The sequence below is a fragment of the Phaseolus vulgaris genome, chromosome 1 (genome assembly GCF_000499845.2).
Source record: "Phaseolus vulgaris cultivar G19833 chromosome 1, P. vulgaris v2.0, whole genome shotgun sequence".
Classification (NCBI taxonomy): Eukaryota; Viridiplantae; Streptophyta; class Magnoliopsida; order Fabales; family Fabaceae; genus Phaseolus; species Phaseolus vulgaris.
The window spans coordinates 5,108,991-5,133,599 of record NC_023759.2 but is presented as its reverse complement, the minus strand read 5'-3'; the positions used below and the strand labels follow the sequence as shown (position 1 = coordinate 5,133,599).

The window sequence follows — 24,609 nt, the reverse complement described above, 5'->3', positions numbered from 1 at the left end:
TCATCTATAAAAGTTACAAAATAATTTTTACCACCTCTAGACATAATTTGTTTTAAATCAGCAAGGTCAGTATGAATTAAACCAAGAATTTCAGTTTGACATTCTACAGAGTGACATGTTTTCTTCGTTATTTTAGATTCTACGCATACATCAAATTTACTATTTTGTTTGTCATGCATGTTGATTAATCCTAGTCGTTGCAATTTTATAACATACGAAGAATTCACATGTCCTAATCTAGCATGCCATATATCATACGAGTCAACAATATAAGCATAAGATTTAGATTCATTCATAATTTCAAAAATATTTAATACAAAAAGGCCTTGATCACAATATCCCTTTCCCACAAAAACATTATTTTTGTCATAACAATCTTGTCAGATTCAAATGACACTTTAACCCCAACTTTGCTTAGTAATGCCACAAAGACCAAATTAACTCTAATTGACGGCACATGTAGAACATCATTCAAAGCTAGAGTTTTACCAGATGTGAGCTTCAGAATAACTTTTCCTTTTCCTAGGACAGGAGTTGTCCTGGAGTCACCGAGATATACTTGTTCTTCTCCATCCCCCACACTTGTGTAGGAGGTAAACACATTTCTGTTTGCATAGATGTGTCTGGTAGCCCCAGAGTCTACCACCCATTTTCTCACATTTGTCACAAGGTTTACTTGTGAAACGACTGCCACAATAGTATCTTCCCCTTTGGCTAGATTTGCCTTATGAGGATAGTCGTTTTTTGCCCTATGTCTACACTAAGGTGCATGAAGACCTGGCTTTCTACAGACAAAGCAATTACCCTTTTTCTTGAAAGTGGGGTTAGTTCCACTGGGACGAAAGAATTTGTTATTAGGTTTCTTTTTGTGATCAAATTTTTTCTCGTACCTTTTTTGGAGCTGGTTTGTCTTCTATCACGTTTGCTTTGGCAGACAAAGCTTTGACCTTTGCAGCAGCGCACTCCTTCATGTTTGTGTCTTCGATGATGATGTGGGTGATCAGATCCGATAGAGACATATGTTTATGTCTGTGCTTCAGTTGTTGTTTGTAATCCGTCCAAGACTGCGGGAGCTTTTCGATCAAGAGTTCGGACACGAATTCATCCGGCTAGGTTATGCTTTCAGTTTTGATATCTTTAATCAGCTTGTGATATTCATTTATTTGGATTTTGATGTCTTTGCCTTCGATCATCTCCCAGCGATAGTAGTTTGCAATTACGAACCTTTGTCTGACGATGTCTTCGACAGTATATTTGAGGATAAGAGAATCCCAAATTTCTTTCGCATTCTTATAAGAAGCATAAACATCTAACAGATCGTTAGATAACACACTGAGTAAAGTGTGACGACATACCTTATTCGCATGGATCCAATCATCAACTTGCTTCGTAGTCGTGGTTGAGTCGGGTTTGGCAGTTGTAAGTGCATGAGCAACTCCGTACATGTCCAATAGGGTGGACACGCGTTCTTACCAACGTTGGAAGTTCTGACCGGTGAAGACTTCAATTTTGGAGACATCCGGAAATGGTTTAGCAAAAATGGTTTGCGTTGTGGAAACAACACTTGACGATCCCGGAGCAATGTTGTCGTTGTTGTTCGTATTTTCAGCCATAAGTCCTTACGATTGTAGTAAAATAGGCTTTAAAACGAACAAAATATTTCCCGAGGCGTGAGTGATCATTGTGTTGAAGCTGGAGGAAGCTTCTTCCCTACCAAGACTTGATGTGTGTTTGATGAAGAAAATGGCTTGAGTGCTTTGAAGATTGTAATAGGTTCTTAGATTCATTTGTAATTAGGCTTGTAAGTGTGTATGATTGCCTTTTGCTGTGTAACCTATCCTAGATGCCTAACCAAGTCTAGATCAAGCACATGATGTGGTTAAATGGTTTTTGAAAAGCTTTTGAAATGTTTTTTAACAGTTTTAAAACAGTACACAAATAAATCTGTTTTATGGAAAAAGAATTTGTTTATTTCTTCTCCGTTAAAAAGGCTTTCGTTAAATAGTTTTTGAAAAGCTTTTTAAAATGGTTTTAACAGTTTTAAAACAGTACACAAATAAATATGTTTTATGGAGAAAGAATCTGTTTATTTCTTCTCTGTTAAAAGGCTTTTCTAAATTTCTGTTAAGGCACCAAGGGAAAGCTCAGTTCGTTATTTCAGTTAAGCTGAGCTGGCCTGTGCGTTATACTTTAATATGTTTCACTGAGAAAGAACATGTTTATTCCTTGGTGAGTTGAAAGGCTTTTCACAAGTTAGTTAGGGCTCCAAAGGTACCACTCAGACAGTTATTTCTGTTAAGTTGAGTTGGCAGTTTTCACAAAATAAATCTGTTAAGTTCAAAACTGAATCTGTTGTTTTCTTAACTGCTTTTCAACTGTTTTTTGAAAAGAAGTTAGAAACTGTTTTCTATATAAAGAAATGTCTCTCTCACATGAAAAAGTGCTGAGGAATTACGCTCTTGACAGAGATCAAACAATTTCCATGTGAGAAGAAGGATTGAAAGAGTTTTTGAAAGGTTTTCCAAAGAGATTTTCAAGTGTGCTTGTTCTAGGAAACCTTGAATCTTGGTGAAGGTGCTGGTGCAGTTTCTGCAGCAAATTGAACTACTGGTTTTGAGTTCTTGCATCTTCTTTTCAGGTGTAATCTTTCCTTTATTCTGGTTTGTAAAGGTGTAAGTGTTAGTCACTCCTTGATAGGGTTTCTTGGAGTGCAAGGTGTGCTGAAATAGGGTTTTTCAGCATTGTGTGTGTTGTTCTTGTAGTGTTCAAGAACTGCTGGTTTTTGTAAGTGATTGGCACTGTTTTTAGTGAATTCCACCTTGGGGTAAGGTGAGACTGGATGTAGCTCTGTATGAGTGAACCAGTATAAAAACGTGTGTATCTTGCATTCTCATCCCTGCACTCTTTTATGATCTTTTGCTTAATTCTGTCAAGAACTGAATCTGTTCTTTTTAAATTGAATCTGTTAATTCTGGGTTAAGTGAAAACTGTTCTTCCTGTCTTGTTAATGTTTTCTGATCATAAACAAGGTTGCTGCATATAATGGCTTAAGTGAATTGTGAACAAACTGACCATTCATTAAAACCTGAGAAAGGATCATACTTCTTGAAATCTTGTGTTGTGTAATTTTGGTTGATCTCTAAGCATAGCTATATCCTTCATCCTCACAATATTAAGCAGATCTGGTTCTGTTCTAATTCTCTGCTGATCACAATTTTACAGTGAACAAAATTCAAATTGTGCCAATACTGCTCTGAAGAATCAATCTGTTTCATGTAAAAACAATCTGTTCTTTTTGCCTCTGGAATACTGAAAAATTGTGTGTTTTTGCGAAAATTTTATAAGCTCAATTCACCCCTCCCCTCTTGAACTTAGACACTAATAGACCCAACACATTGTCCATAAGGACTTATCCGCGGTGTATTGCGTAAGTCCCCCAAGATACAACAGGAACTTCCCGGTAGTTTTCGAGGATCAGAACTAGCAAGTTTCTCTTTAAAAGAGTAATACTCCAATAGAACACATAATTATTATAATAATAAAATATTGAAGAGAGAGAAAGAAAAAGAAAAGGTGAAGAATGGAAAAGAAGGAGAAGAAGCACGGTAGAGGGTTTCAAGAGGATGAAGAACCGTGAGTGAGAGTAGTGTGAAGCAAGAGGATGGAATGTGGTATTTATAGATGGAGAAACCCAAAACTACCGCATCTTCAAACCCTAACGAAGTCGTGACTGTCGCCGGAGTTGGAGGAAGACCCACGGGAAAGGAGGAGCCAACCACCCACGAATCTCGCAACGTTCTCAAGATTCCACACTATCAGTAGAGCGAAGGCGTGAGCGTTCCCAGTCGTGCGGCTACGATTCAGGGTAGAAGAGGCAACGCCGCGCGAAAACCTTGGAGCAGATCCGGTCTTCGTTGAACCTCCGCGATCTCCTCCAATGGTCATTGAAGAAATTTAGGGTTTTACCACTTACTCTGTTTTCGTTTCACACACTCTATTTTTTGTTTTTATTTTGCTATATTAGGTTCTTGTTTTACAACAAATATTAAGGTTAAATTATATGATTTTGTACATAATATTTATCTATTATTGTATATGCATTGTTATTGGGAGTTTTCTTGATTTGAGGCTTTAGTTTGAAGCCAAAACTATCAAACTTAAAAAAGGAAGTCCAAAATTTACATCAAATTTATATCGACAGTCATGCATGGTTTAGGGTTTAAAGTTTAGGATTTAACATAAATTTTGAATGTTTTTGTTTATTTTCTGATTTTGGAGATTTGCTTGGTTCTTATTTTTTGGTTGTAGAGTAAATTTGTATTTTCTTTAAGAAATTAGTATTCTTTTATAAAAATGTAATAAAAATATAGTTTTTAGCTTAAATTTTGCTTCAACCGCCTAACAATTGCTTATGATCTTTTGTAGGAATATTTTTGAATTGGTCTTTAATGAAAATACTTATACCACGAAGAGTGGAAAAAGTTGAGTTGAAAGAATGAAAATCAACAAAATGAGCATTAAACGGTTAAAAGTCAGCATTCAACGAAGCGCATTAACGAAGTATTAGATAGTCAACAAAACTAAGTTTAAGATTGTCAGTTTAGCTAGTTTTAGATCAGTTTTTTGGGTCCGATTTCAATTGCAACCAAGGACCACCTATTTGTAAAGCTTCAAAACTTTATAGGTAAACTGTAACTGCAGAAGAAAAGATATGTTTCAGCAAGCACTTAGGTGCAACACTAGTTTAGTTTAGTTTTCAGTTTTTTATTAATAGTTTTTGTTGGTTTCCAATATTATGAGAGTTCTTTATTTTTCTTCTTCACTCTCTCATGTTTCTTCTTTTCTTTTTTAACTTCTGCATTGCTTTATATTTTGCGCTTTATATTTGAAAGTGAATTTAATTTTGTAATTGGGTAACAGTGAATTAAAAATCATGTTTGATGATGCTCTATTTTAGTATTTTCCTTTTTGATTGAAAATATTTTTTATGAACATTCAAACTGAACGATTGTGTTTTCTTCATTAAAAAGGAATCCAAATTTTGGTCTCTTGCATTCAAAGTTGAAGATTATCGAACCATGATTTTGTCCCGTGTTTCACATTCATAAATTGAATTTTGCTTTTCCTTTCGTTTATTCCTTTTAATTCTTGTTCATTTATAGTTCTACAATTTATATTTTCAATTTATGCATCTAATTCATTTTTTGTTCTTGTTAAATCAATTGCAATTTACATTTTGAATCATGCTCTATTTTATGTTTCCAGTCTTTAAGTTTTTGTACTCTACGACTTTTGCAATTTACTTTCCTGCACTTTAATTTCCAATAATTTATGTTTCCTGCAATTTACATTTCATCTATTTATATTTCTCACAATTTACATTTTAGTCATTTACTTTACTGCATCTTTTAGATGGTCGGTCTCACTTTCTTTCTCTTTCACTTTCTCTAAGTAGAACCATTAGATCGCCTAGTCATCAATTGCTGACTACATGGTTACTTAACTTCTTTTTCATGAACTCTTCTATATTTTAGTTTACATTGCCTTTTATTTTCATGTCTTTTATATTTTGACCCTTAATTTTCAATTCTTTACATTTCATGTTTTGATGAACAGTCTGTTAGACAATTATGTATTGATGGTCTATTCTTTACTTTGTTTTATGTTTTAGTTCGTTTTTCATTCCAATTTCCTTTTTCCCCCCTCCAATTTTAACTTATTTAAGTAGAATATGAAGTAGTGAAAATATAATATATGAGATATGTATTTAGAGATTCGACCTAAGTTAGCCTTATGTTACATCGGGGGAAGCTTAATTTTTGTTTGGAAAATCTGATGCGACTAAAGATATGTCAAACCAGAGCTTGCCTCTAGGGTAAAATCCTAATAAGAAAGAGAGGTTCAATCCATTAGACTCAAGGAGAAGGTCAAGTTGTCAATCATCCACCTCTTTTCAAAGGTGAAAAATATTATCTATGAAAGCTTAGCATAACATATCTTGAGTCTACTAATCTAAACTTGTTGGAGATTGTTGAAAAGGGACACCATCCCTATTATCCAAGTATATTTTGTTGTGTTTAACTTCCTTTGTTGTCTTTGGTTTTTTTATACGGGTTGGTACACTCCTGAAGCATCCCCTTTTATTCATTTAGTTTTTGCTGATAAAAAAAAACTTCAAACTATATTTGTTAATAGTTTTGAACAACTCTTCCAAGTTTTTTTCATGTTGGTCAGTTTTGTCTAATATGACCATTATGTCATTCATATATGTTTCAACATTCCAACCAATCAAATTGCATGAGATTCGATCCACCAACCTTTGATAGGTTGTTTTTTATATTCTTCAATCCAAACGATATTTTTTTCTAACAAAAACCAAATATTTCTAGCATAATGTTGTCTTGTCTTCAATACATTCTAATTTAGTTATAACTTGAATAGCAGTCCATGAAACTCAACATCTCATACTCAATACACCATCTACTAGGTTGTCAATGATTGATAATAAATATGAATCTTTTCAACATGGTTTATTTAAACTTGTAAACACTACAAGAAAATCATGAAATAGAAACCAATTTTTAGAGACCGAAATAATTAGTTGCAATAGTAACTAAATTGGTTTCTAAATTAGTTTATATTATTGTTAAATAGTTTCTAAATTGGTATTTAATTAGCAACCAAAGTTGATATATACCAAGCCGGTCTAAGAGCCTCTGTAAATTGGGAATCTCTGAGTTTCTCGCATATAGTGTTTGTGAATTGTAAGGATTGGGTGAGAGAGAAAGGGAAGTATGTGGAGAGTGGAGAGTGGGTGAAGTGGGAGGGGAAGGGGTATGCATATGCAATTGGTGGAGACCTAAAAGCAGAGGACTTAGAAGTTGGGTGTGAGGTAAAGCTTGTTGCTCCCACTTCTCTCTCCACTTTCGATAACCATTCCTACTCTTCCATGCACACCGCACTCGCCTATGGATTCCAGATTTCATGGATAAAACTCGCCTGTCAGAATCTTTGTCAACTAAGAGTGGTTGTAACAAGTAAGAACTTTTGCATCTTCATTGATCTATGTTTATTTTTTGTATTAGCAAAGAATTAATAAAGTTAAATAAAACATTTGAAAGATGATACAACTCAACTCGTTTATAAAAAATATGAGAGAGTAATGAGCCTCCATTTGCGAACAAGACGTACCAAAATGAGTTGTGATACTAGTTTCCCTTTCCAAATTTTTCATAATACACAACTAGTTTAAATGAGCCTGTTGTATACCTGTCATCTAACCCACAACTCTAAGTAAACTGAGTAAAACTATTAATAGTTAAACTTAATTAGTATCATTATGACACCGAATCAACTCCTATCCATTTATCCTTACTAATAATTTTACATTCTACAAAACAGGTGTTTTGTTGTTTTAAAAAAAAATTATGGAATAAAAATTAATTTTAGAAAAAAAAATAATTAATTATTATATTGACTAAATTATAGACTATTTTAGAGACTAATTTTTTTTTAATTTTTAAATTAGTTTCTATTATTGATAAATAGTTTTTAAATTGGTATCTAATTAGTTACCAAGATTTTTGCTACCAAATTTAGAATCTAAATAATTGATAGTTAAAACTTTGGTAGCTAATTAGATATTAATATAGAAACTATTTATCAATAATAGAAACTAATTTAGAAACCAATAATTTTTTTAGTCTCTAAAATGATTTCTAATTTAGTCACTAACAACTAATTATTTTGTGTCTCTAAAATTGATTTCTATTTAGTAATTTTCTTGTAGTGTTACAACATACACCATAAAATAAACAATCCACATAAAACAAAATTATAATTTTAAAAAGTTTAAAGAAACTAAATAAAGAAATTATTTAAAAAAAATTGTTTGCATATTTTACCACCATCACTGAATTAGGTCTTAGGACACATTAATGTTACAGGAAAATTTATTCATAGACAGCAACGTCAAAAAACAAATTTATTGATAATTAAATTTACACTTTTTGTAATGTTACTAAGTAAATAGATGAGTAAAGTTTGGATTTTATGAACGATAATTTACTTTATCAAATACTTTATTATTGCATTAGGGTAATCACTCAAGTAACAACTTCTATTGATAATTAAATTTACACTTTTTGTAATGTTACTAAGTAAATAGATGAGTAAAGTTTGGATTTTATGAACGATAATTTACTTTATCAAATACTTTATTATTGCATTATATTATTAGGTAATCACTCAAGTAACAACTTTTTTGCAGGTATTCTTGTATATATCTGGGCTTTAGTATGGGCTTACAAAGTTTTGTTTGGATTGCCATTCTTAATTGTTATTTTTATATGTAAATGGAGAAAAAGACATATGTCAATGTATGAAAATATTGAAAATTACCTTGAACAAAATAGTTGGGCACCTATTAGATACTCATACAAGGAAATCAAGAAGATGACGGCTGGTTTCAAATATAAGTTAGGTGAAGGAGGATTTGGCTCTGTCTTTAAGGCAAAGTTGCGTAGTGGACCTTATGTCGCCATCAAAATGTTAGACAAATCCAAAGGAAATGGACAAGATTTTATCAGTGAAGTTGCAACCATTGGAAGAATACATCATCAAAATGTGGTACAGTTAATTGGATTTTGTGTTAGTGGCTCAAATCGTGCTCTTGTCTATGAATTCATGTCCAATGGATCTCTTGATAAATTTATTTTCTCAAAAGATGGAAGTGTACATTTAAGCTATGAAAAGATATATAATATATCAATCGGAGTGGCTCGTGGGATTGCTTATCTCCACCATGGGTGTGAGATGCAAATTTTGCATTTTGACATCAAACCTCATAACATCTTACTAGATGAAAACTTCATCCCTAAGGTTTCTGACTTTGGATTGGCAAAGTTATATCCAATAGAAAATAGCATCGTCACAATGACTGCAGCAAGAGGAACCATTGGATATATGGCTCCAGAATTGTTTTATAAAAATATTGGAGGAATATCCCATAAGGCTGATGTTTATAGTTTTGGAATGTTGTTGATGGAGATGGCAAGTAAGAGGAAGAATCTAAATCCCCATGCAGACCACTCAAGTCAACTTTACTTTCCCCTTTGGATCTATGATCATATTAGGGAAGGGGAAGATGTAGATGTCGAAGATGTGACAGAAGAGGGAAATAAAATAGCAAAGATGATCATAGTTGCATTATGGTGTATACAACTAAAACCAAATGATCGACCCTCAATGAATAGAGTAGTGGAAATGCTTGAAGGGGATATTGAAGACTTAGAAATACCTCCAAAACCTATTTTATTTCCAGAAGATGAAACAGTGAGAGAGTATCAAACAACCAACTCTAGCTAGATACATTCAATGTTGAAACTATTTATTGGTAAAGTATATACTATTCCACTATACACAACATTGCTTATATGTTTCACTTGTTTATATTATTTTGTATTTTTCAGTGAACTATAAGATACAAGGACATGTTATTATATTCTAAAATGGTTACATGAATTGCATGCAAAATGGCCAAAATTTCTGCTTTCGATTTATTACAAGAAGAAAAGCCAAAGACCTACGTAGAATTTTGATCCTTATAGACTTCCCTGTGACAATATTTAGTGAATGATAACTCATAACTTCCATTTATGTTTATTTTCATTTTCCCAGAAACTGGTGGTTTCCATCTAGGTATCCGTGCAAAGTCCTTTATATCCTTTAGGGTGTGTTTGGATCCAGGGGTGCTACTGTTGTCGACGACGGAAGTCACAACAGCACCCCATTTGGTTCCATGGTTTGTTGCGGGTGAGAGTGCAGCGAAAGAGAAAGTTGAGCGAATTTGGTTTCTTCTGAAAGGTGAAGAGAAAGTGTCACTGTGCATTGGAAGTGCCAAATCATCACGACCCATTTCCAATCTTGCCCTCACTTTTTTGCTTTTTTGTTGCTGGATTCAAGAAGCACATGCCTCTGCATGCATGCCAAGTGAACAGCAAGATGCGAAGTGCATAGCAAGAGATTCCTGACTTGGTTCAGGAATCTATTGACCACCTTAAAGTTTGAGACCTCATGAATGAAGTGGGTGAGAGGTAGGTGTGTGAGGTTCCTGGTTTTTCTTTATAAACGTTGCTTCTGAGTGAAACAATTCACAGATAAGCGAAGAGCAGAGCGAAGCATAGAGTGTGTAGTTGGAGAGATTCGTAAGTGATTGTGTGTGTTAGGGGCTTCATTAACGTAGAGGTTATTCATCTGAAAGTGGTGTGTTCATCTCTGGGTTCATCTGTGCCTTCATCTGGTTCATCTGAGGTGAGTTCATATGTTTCATTCAACGGTTAATCGATTATGGGTCAAATATCACAGGCAAAATAATCGATTATGGTGGAATCTGCAAATTTTTCGAGGGATAATCGATTATGTATAGTGTGTAAAATGGGTGATAATCGATTATCTGTTTGGGATAATCGATTATGGTCTTTTTTAGCCTATCAGCATAATCGATTATGCTTTGATAATCGATTATGTGATGTGTGTGAAATGGGACATAATCGATTATGTGTTTGGGATAATCGATTATGGTCTTTTTAGCCTATCAGCATAATCAATTATGCATTGATAATCGATTATCCTCTCTGTGTAAGTGATGCCATAATCGATTATGTTCTTGAATTTTTGAAATAAAATTGTTTGTTAATTTATTTGTTTTCTGGTATTTTCAGGTGTGTTGATCTTCCTATAAGGCATCCTATTGCTGTTGTTGCTGTTGTTGAGTGCTTATCTTCAGGTTTTAATTATTTTTTATGTAAAATTATTTTATTTAATTTGTGTTTTATATTTATGATTATGGTTTTGTAATATAATTTGTTTAGAATTTATTTTAGTTTATTATGTTAAGGCTGTTGTTGTAATATAATTTTTTTAGAGTTTAGTTTAGTTAATTATGTTAAGTTGTTACTAGATAGTTAATTAAATATGTTAAGGAGTTTAGTTAATTAAATTAATTTTTTTCAGTTGATTTATTGTTTTAATTTTTGTAGATAGTTATTAATTTTTTAACATTTAAGAAAAAAATTTATTTCTATAAAATGAATTATTTAGAGAATGTATACAGAAATTTGTAAATTTTATGTTTTTTATTATATTAAACATAAATTATTAATGTTATAATTAAATCAAACAAAAAAGTTGTTGTCATTAAAGAAAAGTGTGAAAAATTTAAGATAAATATTGTTAATAAGAGAATAGATATTGTATAATACTAAATATACAAAGTTAATAAATATTGTATAAGAAAACTGAAATATTGTATAATAATAAATATACAAAGTTAATTTTATTTAACATTTAATTTAATTGTTTATAAGAGAATAGATAATTTTTTTAAATGTATATTTGTAGTCTGTATGGTTAATTTTTTTTTAATTGGACATAAATTATTAATGTTATTAGTTGAAAAGATTAAAAAAAATGTTTTTGTAATTTTTGTTATAAGATTTAATTGTTATAAGAAAAAAATAAATGTATTTAAAATGAATATTATTAGAAGTGGAATAATGTCAAATGTGTAATTTGTAGGTTTCTTAAAAAGTAGTTAATAATCTGTAGTTAATATTATTTTAGATTGTACATAAATTATTAGAAAGATAAAAATAAATGTATTTAAAATGAATATTTGTACAAGTGGAAATAGAAATTTTTAATTTGTAGGTTTTTTAAAAAGTAATTGATATTTTAGAAGTGCTATTTTTAATTGATATTTTAATTATAAATGTAGAAAATAATTATTTATTCCAAAATGAATTGTTTATGAAACAGATTTAATTTTTTTTTTTTACAGAATGGAATTAAAATTTTAAAAATATTTTGATAGGGTTTTTATTTTTGTAGATTAAACATAATTTATTAATGTTATAATAGAAAACATTATAAAAATGTTGTATTAATTAAAAAAACAGTAAAAATTTAAAGTAGAAATATCATTTTGAGGTTTTTTTATTTATTTGTATTTGACATAAATTATTGGTGTTAGAATTAAATGTTAAAAAAAAATGTTATACTAATTTAAAAAGTAAAAAAAAGTTTATTTTAGATTGATAATAAATTATAGCAAAGAAAATTAGAAGTAGAAATAGAAATTTTAGGTTTTTATTTTATTTTATTTGTTTATATTTATTTGTTGTTTGATTAAATAATGTTATTGAATGATATAGTAATTTTGATTAATTTTTTTATTAAAATTAATTAAAAGTACGTTTTAGGGTAACTGTATTGGTGTACTTTTACACCGATACGGTAACCGCGTTCGGTATGAATTCGGAAAGAAATTATGACGAGGCAGAGATGGTACACTTTGAGGAAACAGTTGCAATTTATGACGATCTTGTTGCGGCGAACATGAACTTAATTTCACAGATCGAAGAACAAATAAAAAAAAATAATGAAGGTGCATCAGTCATGATTCTTTGTATGATTGCCTTTGGATTGAAATTGTTACGCACAATGCCTACTACAAGCAACTGTATCAGTGAGTCCCAACCACAAAAAGAGCGTCGCAGACAAGAATTGATGGAGTACTTGGTTCACACTGAACAGTCTCGTCACATTATTCGCATGGGACCAGAAGCTTTCATTAAATTATGTGAACGAATACGGGGAACTGGACTTGTTAAAGATGCATATCGATCAACCGTGGAAGAACAAGTAGCGAAATTTCTTCACATTATTGAGCATAATGTGAAGAATCGAAGTGTGTCATTCTTTTTCCATCGGTCTGGAGAAACAGTTTCCCGTCACTTTCATAATGTTTTGAGTGCCATTTTAAGGTTGGAGGGGGAATTTTTAATTCAACCAAATGGAACGGTTGTAGAACCACACATCCTTAACAACAGTCGATTTTTCCCCTACTTTAAGGTTTGTTGATAAAAACATTACTTCAAATTATGTGTAATGTCTTCTTTAGGTTGTGGTTAATTAAAGTTATGAATTTTTGTTTACATTAGGATTGTTTAGGGGCCATAGATGGGAGTCATGTACGTGCTAAGGTTGCACGTGCTGATGCGCCTTGTTTTCGAGGGAGAAAAGATTGGCCAACCCAAAACATATTTGCAGCCTGTGACTTTGACATGAAGTTCACATATGTCTTAGCCGGTTGGGAAGGAACTGCCTCCGATTCAAGGATATTGAAAGATGCTTTGGTACGAGGCGATCCTTTGGTTATTCCAGAAGGTTAGTTATAGGGGATTGGGTGTGCAGAAAAATTAAAAGGTTTTAGTAATATATACTAACCCAGTTTTCCACAATCTTTGTAGGAAAATACTATCTTGGTGATGCAGGTTTTATGTTAAAACGAAATGTAATAACACCTTATCGCGGGGTCAGATACCATTTGAAAGAATATTCGCGAAGAGGACCACAAAATGCAAAAGAGTTGTTTAATCATCGACATTCATCACTTAGGAATGTTATTGAGAGAACCTTTGGGGTGCTTAAAAAACGTTTTCCAATTATAGCTAGTGGGACTGAGCCACATTATGATGTGGATACCATGACAAAAATTGTTTTAGCTTGTTGTATTCTGCATAACTTTCTACGCGGGGTCGACAATGATCAGTCTCTGCTTGAAGAAGTAGATAATGAATTGTTAGAACAAGATGTCCAACCAAGCACCACCCATGCTCGTGAACATGATTACAGGATAGGGTGTGATATTAGGGATGATATAGCAAACGAAATGTGGCAAGATTATGTAAACAATTAATTTAATGAAATAATTTATTTTCTACCATTTTTCAATGTTTGTCATCCTAACTTTATTTAAGTAAATTAGATGGATCGCGGAAAAAATGTGGCTTCAAATTCATCAGGTTCTTATCGAGAGTTCACCAAGTGGACGGCGGAGATGGACCTAATTTTGCTCAATGCAATGATTGACGAGGTACGAAAAGGGTATAGAATTGATGGTAGCTGGACCACTCAAGGATACACTAACATAGTTATGGCTTTAAATGAGGTTGGTTTATCGGGTCTTAAGAAAAATAATGTGAAGAACCGGCAGAAAAGCCTGAAGGACAGGTGGAGGGAAATCCATGATTTGTTTGGTGGATTGAGTGGTTTCGCATGGAACCAGACCACTAAACTTTTTGAAGCCGAGGACGAAGTTTGGAGTGAGCTGATTAAGGTACAATGATAAGTACTTTTTTACGTAAGATGAACATTTAACTTCACATGTCGAATGATATACTAATATGTGAGATGTATGTAGGCCAAACCATCTGCGGCAAAATGGCGTTTCACTCCCATTCGCCATTATGACCTCATGGAGGAGTTGTGGTCTAATGATAGAGCCACGGGAAGTCGGGTGAGGACAGCCCGTGACATGAATTCACCTCCTGACATGACCAATTTCAATGTCAACCTTGGGGAGAATAATATGGATTATATCCCCGAACCACCGAACTTTGAGGAGGCAGATGACTACGTCCCACGATCACCAGCTGCTGAATTCCAAGCTGATGACACTCCTTCAGACACACCATCAAACACTCCTTCTATGCCGTCTGCTGGCTCTGCGGGCACATCCTCATCCCGAGGATCAAAGAGAAAAGGCCCCACTATGTACGGAATTGATGAACAATTTGCAATGTTGAATACTAATCTTCAACAATGCGTGTCATCAATGAAGGATGGAAATGAAAATGCCTCTCAGTTGGTTAATATTGCTCGTGCACAGGCAACGGCAGCTCAAGATATAGCTGCCGAAATTAGACGAAGAAACGACCTATATGCTGAGCATGTACACCACCATCGACGCCATGCCTCGTACCAGTACTCAGAGTCTGATATTTGGACAATGCTCGTGGAGCTAAACATTCAAGATGAACAACTCATGGATCAATGCTATGAGTTTTTATGTGACCATCCCCGAAGAGTTAAGCAACTATTTGGGATGCCATATGAGCGTCGAATGACAAAATTGTTTGGCTTTATGACTAGGCATTGATGTCATATCTCTGCATGGGGTTACCTTTAATTATTATTAATCTAATATTTGACTGTCTTTGTTAGTAGCTGGACATGTAATATTTGACTCTCTTTCTTACTTATTGGGTATGTAATATTTGACTGTCTATATTAGTTATTGGACATCTAATATTTTGTTTTGTGAACTCCTACTTTCATTTGCAATGTAATATTTTGGTTTTTGTCATTGTTATATTATTGCTTTATGATATTATGTTAACTTTTGTTTAGTTATTTATTGTAGTAATTGCATTATAGATGGCATCATCATCCCACAAACGTAACAGAACCCGTAAGGGTAAATCTCCAGCAGAAGATGTTGACGTTCCTCCTCCACCAACAAGGATTCCATAAGTTCTTGATTATTCAAGATACTTCAGTACCAGGCGTCAAATGGTGGTTTTTGAAAAGAACTTTCACGCAAGACCAGTATTACCACCAAAAGTGATGCATACTCCATTTTTTGCTGGTCCAGGATTTCAATTCCAAAATCTTCTGAATTGGCAAGGTTTACAACCTTTCCTCGGAATTAATCTTCCGTATTATGAGGATTTGGTAAGGGTTTTTTTATACAAATGCAAAATTCACACCTGCTGGTCACCTTGCCATTGAGATTTGCGGCAAAATGATACACATCAAAGAAGTGGATTGGATGACCATTGCTCATCTACAATATGACGGTCTTAAGTTAACCCCCGGGACGATCCCTGAGGAAGTTAATTTTGATCGAGCACTAGCACTATCCACCATGATTCGTGAAGATGTTGAAGGTCAAAATCTGAAAAATGTCGGTAGTCTGAACATGAATGACCGACTGTTGCATTACACATGGGTGCATATCTTGTGCCCTCGAGGAAGCAATTATGCACAACTGCTGAATGAAGATATTTTCATGATGTGGTTAATCAAGAATAATGTACGCATTAATTGGCCTCATTACATAATGCAACAGATCATCAAATGCCGGGATAACAAGATGCCTCTCCCATATGCAAATTTGATAACGAGGATCTTGCAGGTGTATGGCTTTGACTTGTCCAATGAACAAGCAACAATGCTAGGCTGGAATCATTACTTTGGGAAAAAAAGTATGACAAAATTAAATATATTCCAGGTCAATGGCATATGGCAACTTGGTAGACCACAACATGCAAACGAAGAAGATGATGAAGAGGATGAATTGCCACCACAAGATGATGAAGGTGGTCAACCTGAGGAGGAAAACCCCACTCAAAGGGAATTGTTAAATCAGATTTTGTCCGGCATGGAAAGAATGAATACCCGATTGGACAGAATGGAGGTTACTCTGGCTGACATTCGACGTCATCAAGGCCATTGAGTGTGTTATTATTATTTTATTGTCATTGTTATTTTTATTTCTAAGTTTCATGTTGAACATTGATGAATTGTATTTGTTATTTTTGACGTTGACATTGTTATTGTTAAGGTTTTATGCTACTTTTCATGCTACTTATTTACATAATCATATTGTTTTTAATGCAACTTTTTTACCATCTTATTACTTCGACAACATTGGTTAAGTGTCATTAATGTCTACGTATCACAACACGTCGTCATCTAGTTGTACTGGTTGTAGTGTGCAAAAACGTGGTACTTTTACCCATGCTACTGGGACCACAAGTGCCTTCGTTGATCCTATTTGTCATTGTGGACAATTTGCTGTTTTGAGAATAGCGACAACACAAAAAAATGCTGGGAAAAAATTTTGGGGTTGTCCCAACTACAAGGTAAAATTTATTCAATTAGGTTTCAAACAAACTTAAGAATGTTATTTTAAACTTATTCATTGTTCAATTTTATTGTTTTCTTCAAAACAGATTAGAAGTGGCATGGTTCTAGGCTGTAATTTTTTCAAATGGTGCATTGAAGACGTTGCCGATGAAAAAGATGAAATTATTATCATACAACGGAATAAGATATGTCTTCTAGAAAACCGTTTGAAGATCTCCACAAGAAGGATTCAAATGTTATTACTAGGAATGTCTTTTCTTTTTCTAATTAACATTATTATGTTCTTCATGTAATGACTTTACATTATATATTTTGACACCTACTTAATTTTCATGTTATATTCCAAATTTCTATTTTTTTTTCAATATATTTATTTTGCTATTCATAATAATGAAAATTATTATTAAAATTAATTTTATATATATTTGTATATATATAACATAACATAATTTATAAAATCATTTATAATATTAAAATTATGTAAATAAATTAACTTAAATAAAAAAAAATTCTTAATTAATAAAATGTTAAATAATATAATTATACTTTAATTTAAAATTATAATTAACTAAAATATGAAATAGGATTAATCATTATTTATTCTTTTTTTATATAAAGGGTAAAATTGTAATCTTACAAATTTTACTATTCAAAATATATTAAAATACTCTCACAACTATCACACCATTCACAATTTTCAATAAATTTTCTTCACACATCCACTCTAACATACCCCAATCCAAACAACCTCAACTTTCTTCACACTTTCTTCACACTTCCACTCCCACTCACCCTTAACTTTCCACTCCCCCACACCCCTTAATCCAAACACACCCTTAGTGCCATAACAATATCATCTTATAATAAATGGATTTAACTTAAATTTTTGATATTGTAATTTTTAATATATTTGTTATTAATTTTTAAGTTAAAATAAATAAATATGAGTTGTCACATTTCTAAATATTTGTCAAAATATATATAATAATTACAAACATTGTCATGTACATTCAAACAATTTATATTTTAAATATATTTCATGTTAATTTGATTTATATAAATATGTTTATAATTTTTATATATATAAAAGTTTTTATGTTAAGCATCAATATGCAATTTAACATCTTAGTTAGGCTTACAATTCAAAAAAATTATTTATCAGTCCTAAATATTTCATTAATATTTGGTAATTTATTTGATTATTATTGGTTAAGACAATTGATTAAATATAAAATAAATGTTTTTAAGGCATCATGATTTATAGTTTTCTAATATCAAGTATTGTAAACATATATTTAGTTTTCAAAATGTAGATCGAACTAAATTATTATTATAGATTTAGTAAACTTTAATTTGATTAAAATGATTTATATATTTTAATAAATTAAAGCTTGTAAATCTATTTGAAATCTTATGTAAAATCTATATTTATAAATAAAAAATTACATTAAAAAATTTATTGATTAAAAGAGTGACATCTTTTAAACGGATGCAAATATTTTATTTTGTTCTTTATTTTTGTTAAAAAATGAATTTTGGATTCTACTAGTTTATTTAATTATTTACCTGAAATCACCAATTGAAGAAAAATCCCAAATTCGCAAATGATTATTTGAATTAATAGTTGAAGCATAATTCTTAACGCTTACCGAAATAAAAATGTTGACAGTTTGTTACAGGTTCAAAAAATACGAGATCATTAAATTTTTTTATTGATAAAAAAATAAAAATAAAATTAATCGAGACATTTTTAGGAATGTTTCAACCCTTATACAAATAATCGATATCTGTTCACAAAACTATGGAACAGGCCCAACAAGTTATGAAAAGGCCTATAAGATGAAGACCATGCTTGGGTGAAGAGATGGTTGAAGTTTCTTTGTAAACTCATTAGTTTGTGCTTGTAGGTCTTATTATACAATATATTATTTCAGTTTATTTTGTTAGATAAAAACAACAAAAAATGATGTACTCATTTCTTTTAATATGTTTAACTTTGAAATATAAACATGAAATGGAAGTGTGTGATGGGTGAATAAAGTAATGGTCCTGTTGAAAGAAGTAAGAGCTTATTTAAACCAAAGAAATCTACAATAAGTTAGCCATATTTTTTAAATGCAGCTTCTCCTATATCAGGGTAGTTAATAATCCTTTGTTTGCTTTGTTTCATAAGATCTCTCGTACAATAGCATACAATTGTAAAGAAAAGCATTTTAATTCCATATTATGGTGAATATGGTGTAGAAAGAAGGCAAACTCCAACCATCACATTAATCCTTAACCAATTACAATTATATCTCAGAAAATTGCCTAAGGCCACTCTAAGTAAGGAAAATGCTAATTTTAGTACAAAATGTGCTTTATTCTAACAGAGCAAGGGTTGTTATTGTTGTAGGAGGGAGCTGGAGAAACTTGGAGCACTAAAGTTTGCATGTAATCCTACATATGTCATTAGTTCATGCGCTGATATACTTCTGCATATGGTTTTGTTACTATGCTTCTATATTCTTGTTGCTACAAAGCCACATTTATGCCTTAGGACTAACACCTTCTAGTCTTATTTTTTCTACTCTTGTTTACAACTTTTGGTATGTGAATATGTACCATATAGCCATGACTCCAATAGTGGTTGTGGGTTGTCCTAAGGTTCTTTTTGGGTTCTTATGTGAGTCCTATGCATTTTGTTGGAGTTGGTTTTTAGTACAAATACAATGTTACACATAAAGTTTTGTATATGGGTTAGATCACTTCAATTAATTCATTAATTTAATTCTTTTTTATTGTTGTTATCATTGATACATGCTATAAAAAGCATGGCTTTCCACCTCATTTCAAGTTTAGAAATCAGAACCATGATTAGAGTCATGCTAATGCAGTTTTTCATAATACAAATTTTGATAATAATGAGCAGAATCATGAATGTTCAAAGTCAAAAGTGGAGTCTCAACAAATTGGTTTTACTCCTTAGCAGTATCAAACATTGTTAGCTCTTTTACAACAGGTCAAATCCAGTGACAATGTTTCTAGTCAAGTCTCTGTTATTCCTTCCAACATGACAACACAAACTGGTAATAACTTTATTTCTTCCTTCAGTTCTTGGATTATTGATAGTGGTGTTACTGATCACATTTGTTTATCCTTAACTTATTTCACATCATATCATCAAATTAATCCTATTTTTGTCAAATTACCAAATGAAATCAAGTCATTGCCAATTATTCTGGAAGTGTTTTTCTCAATCAAAATCATGTCATAGACAATGTTTTGTATATTCATTGCTTCACTTTTAATCTTCTTTCAGTTGCAAAATTGATTGATAAACTATCTTGTGTTCTTACCTTTGACTCTAATGGCTGTCACATTCAGGACAAAAACTCCTTGAAAATGATTGGCTTTGCTAAGATACAAGATAGACTTTATATACTCAGGATCTCATCTTACTAGAAACTTCAAATGAAACTCATCAAATCTACACACACCATCAATATTTTTAGTGTCAGTGCTAGTGATCTAGAAACCCTTTTCCATTTTCGATTAGGTCATATTTCAAATCAATGTATTGATGTTATGAAGAATAATTTCCCTTTCTTAAATATAACAAATCTTTTGTTTGTGATGTTTGTCATTTTGCAAAGCAAAAAATACTTTCATTTCCTATTAGTACATCTAAATAAAATAAAAAATGTTTTGATTTGATTCATGTAGATATTTGGGGACCATATTTAATACTATCAATTCATGGTTATAAATATTTCTTCATCATAGTTGATGACTATTCGAGGTACAGATGGATTTTTCCTTTAAAACAAAAATCTGAAGTTGTCAAGGTTTTGGAAAATTTTGTTGTTTTTGTTCAAACACAATTTGAGACGGCAATAAAAATAATAAGAAGTGATAATGGAACTAAATTTTTCATGACTAATTTTTTTGTCAATAAAAGAATAGTACATCAAACATCACGTGTCAATACTCCATAACAAAGTAGTATAGTTGAAAGGAAACATGGTCATTTATTAAATGTAACAAGAGCTCTCATGATACAATCTCATTTACATAAAATTTATTGGTCATATTCGGTGATACATGTTATGCATATTATAAACATGCTTCGCACACCAGTTTTAAATTATTCTTCTCCTCATGAAATGCTTTACAAAACTAAAGCAGATTTTAATGGATTAAAGGTGTTTAGTTCTTTATGTTATGCTAACACTTTGTCAACAAATAGAAGAAAATTTGATCCAAGGGCATCAAAATGTCTTTTTATTGGTTTTAAAAGGGGGACAAAAGGATATATTTTGTTGAATATTCAACCAAGATAAATTTTTGTGTCTAGGGATGTTGTCTTTTATGAACATGTTTTTCCATATCAAAGGGTTCAAGATACTAACAATGAAACTAACAGTCCTAATATTCATGATCAAATTTTTTTACTGAAGATCAACATGTTTTGAGTCAGCCATCACAAGCCATTCTTGCCACTTGTGATAATGGTGAAAATAACAGTAATAATAATTGTGACTGACACATTGAGGTTCCAGAAGAAGTTTGTTCCCATATAGACCAAAACCTCAATGAAGATCATGACATAGAACAAAATTTTGAATCACATCAATTTGTCTAAATGAGTACAAGAATAAAAAGACTACTTGAGTCTTTAAAGGATTATCATTGTAATCTTAATGTTTCCAGTACATCCTCAAGAGTTAAATATCCTTTGAATTTTGTTTTGTCTTATAACAATTTATCACCTTCTTACACATTTTTTGTTATGTCTCTTTCTTCGCATGTTGAGTCAAACACTTATTCTGAAGTTGTGAAACATGACTATTGGAGAAAAGCTATACAATGTGAGATATTTGCTTTAAAGTCAAATCAAACTTGGGAGACTGCTCTTCTGCCTAAGGACAAAGTTGTCATAGATATCAAATGAGTATTTAAAATAAAATATAAGGCTAATGGGACAATTGAAAGGTATAAAACAAGGTTAGTGGAAAAGGAATACACACAAACAGAAGACATTGACTACCTTGATACTTTCTCTCCAGTAGCAAAGATGACCACCATAAGGTTGCTTCTTGCTCTAGCTTCTATCTATAATCGGGAATTGAAACAATTAGACATAAACAATTCATTTTTACATTGAGATTTGAAAGAAGATGTATACATGGTTGCTCCTCCTGGATTGACTTCTATTCCACCAGAAAAAGTTTGTAAACTAAAAAAGGCTTTATATAGCCTTAAGCAAGCCAACAAAGAGTGGTTTTCCAAACTGTCATCCTTTTTTTTTTCTATGGGATATACTCAATCTATGAATGACCATTCCTTGTTCATTAATTCTTCTGAAGGATCTTTTACAACATTATTGGTGTATGTGGATGATATAATATTGGCAGGAAATGATAAAGGAGAGATTGTTCAAATTAAACAAGCCTTGAATCAGACATTCAAGATTAAAGATCTTGGGGATTTAAGATATTTTCTTGGTCTAGAAGTAGCAATAAGTAAGAAAGGAATAAGTGAATCAAAGGAAATATGCATTGGAATTGTTAATAGATGCAAGTCTTTTAGCCTACAAACCTGCACTCACTCCTATTGATAATCATGAAAAATTCTCTTCTATTGGAAGTGTTCCTTTCACATATATTCAAGCCTACGTAAGATTGATATGAAGGCTTATGTAACTCACTAATACCCGACCTGACATAACATTTTTGTGCAACAACTTTCTCAATTTCTTGCTAAGCCTACAATTGCTCACTATACTGTAACGATTAGAATTCTCAGATATCTTAAAGGAGCTCCAAGTCTTCGTTTATTTTTCTTTTCCAACACTTCTTCTCATCACAAAGCCTTTTGTGATACTGATTGGGGTACCTGTAGTGATTCAAGACAATCAGTGAATGGTTGAGTTCTTGTGAAGCTGAATACAGGGCAATGACCATTATTACATGTAAAATTCAATGGCTAACTTATCTTCTTCAAGATTTCAAAGTTCCTTTTAAGCAATCATCTCTTTTATACTGTGACAATGACTCAGCAAGATACATTGTAGCAAATCCAGTGTTTCACGAGCGTACAAAACATATAGAAATAGATTGTCACGTTGTTAGGGAAAAATTAAAGAAGAGTCTCATAATTTATGGGATAACAAACGACAATAAATGTTTGAATCAGTGATTCCATAATTAAACCAGGTTATCTTACAAAACAAGGTTGTTTTGGTTAGGTCTAGGGGCATACTGTTAGAATTGTAGGCCTAAAACAAGATGGGTGAATTGTTTTTAAACGTTTTTCGCAAACTTTGAAGGTATGGTGAAAGCCAATGAAGAATTAAAGTCAAAGGAATGAAAATGCATAAGTTACAAAACTATTTTAGTTGATTTCCATAAAATCAACCGGTTGTTTATGCGATTCAACCAGTTGTTTTTATCAACAATTTATAAAAAAAACTTAAAACTAAAAGCTAAGAGCTCCATCTAGTCCCCAAAAATCACTGGATATTTCACTATGTAATCAACCACATATTACAAACCACGCACACCAAAGAAGTGATCTTGAACCCATCAAGAACACACACTTCTTTTGGCAATTACAACACACCACAGATCAGAACACCCTCTGACTCTATGTAACACAATACTCTACAGAAATACAAGTCAAATGAAAGAGAATGGAGTACACCTGATAATGATCAAAGATCAAAACAATCTTGATTATAGCACAATCATATTCCACTCGTAGAAAGTATCCAAAGCTTGAAGCAATCTTGGAAAACTGATTTGAAATTGTTAATTTGAAATCTTAACAACCAGGAGCGTATAATCATTTATTTATACTCCAAATAGTTGTTAAAAGCAATTAATGAAAGATCCAAAATCAGTTAAAATCATTTAAATCAGATTAAATTAACTTAACTTAATTTAGTTAAGGATTTTCAGAAATCAATCAGTTGAATTTTCAAAACAACCGGTTGAATTGGTTTGACAGCAAAGACAATCAAAGTCAAATAGTTTCAAATCCTTTCAAAAATCTCTAAGTTTAAAACAAACGGTTGAAATGATAAAACAACTAGTTTTTTTTTTCACTTCTCTTTGAAAACACATCTTTTTCAAAGGGATTAAAATCAAACAACTTTGGATCAATTCTATGAGTGGATTGCAAATTCAAACTACCCAAAACCCACACACACAAGCAACAACAAAGCCTTCAACCAATCTTCATGGATTTGGAGACATCAAAGTCCATGTTCAACACATATTATTATCTTTGTAGAGACAAGAATATTTAGAAAAGGTAATTACAACAACCATTGACACCTTGATAACTATATATAAACCCACTATATGGGAAGGATTGGATTCACAAGATTGTGAGTATGTCTATTCAATGAAGGTGAGGAAAAAATTAATAAAAAGACGAAAATCAATGATATTGTTTATCAAGTATAAATGGAAGAAGAAATTTCATCATTGGGGGTTTCAACGTACAAGTGTGGTATTTGGAAAGGAAATCTAACAAAAATGATTTCTTGAGAACCTTATTGGACAAGTAATTCATGGAGTAGTCAAAGTGAAAATGTACAAAAATCAAAAGTTTCGAAATAAAGCAGAAGAATAAATCCATGAAGGAAAAAATGGTGAACTCATAGGAGGAAGTACTTGACAATATCAATCATAATGAGAGAAATGGTATGAAGAAGTCAGGGAAGTCAAAATGTCACATGCAACGCAAAAATAAAAGAAGGAAAGTAAGGACGATATAAAATTTGATCACCCCTTGGTAACGACCCTGTCATCTTCTCGTCGCTCTCTTTGGTGGTCGACCTTTTAATGT

At 32.0% G+C, this 24,609-nt stretch overlaps 2 protein-coding genes across 2 annotated transcripts; both read left to right on the top strand.

Moving 5' to 3' along the window:
- The first annotated feature begins 1,539 nt into the window (after positions 1-1,539).
- On the top strand, positions 1,540-9,437 carry LOC137815361 (rust resistance kinase Lr10-like). The gene is made up of 4 exons (XM_068618504.1): positions 1,540-1,627; positions 6,678-7,067; positions 7,402-7,408; positions 8,178-9,437. The coding sequence occupies exons 1-4, from the start codon at positions 1,540-1,542 to the stop codon at positions 9,364-9,366; spliced, it is 1,674 nt and encodes a 557-aa protein (XP_068474605.1). The 3' UTR covers positions 9,367-9,437.
- Positions 9,438-12,426: 2,989 nt separating this feature from the next.
- LOC137815412 (uncharacterized) lies at positions 12,427-13,769 on the top strand. Its single transcript, XM_068618550.1, has 3 exons — positions 12,427-12,912; positions 13,002-13,227; positions 13,311-13,769. The coding sequence occupies exons 1-3, from the start codon at positions 12,457-12,459 to the stop codon at positions 13,757-13,759; spliced, it is 1,131 nt and encodes a 376-aa protein (XP_068474651.1). The 5' UTR covers positions 12,427-12,456; the 3' UTR covers positions 13,760-13,769.
- Positions 13,770-24,609: the final 10,840 nt, after the last annotated feature.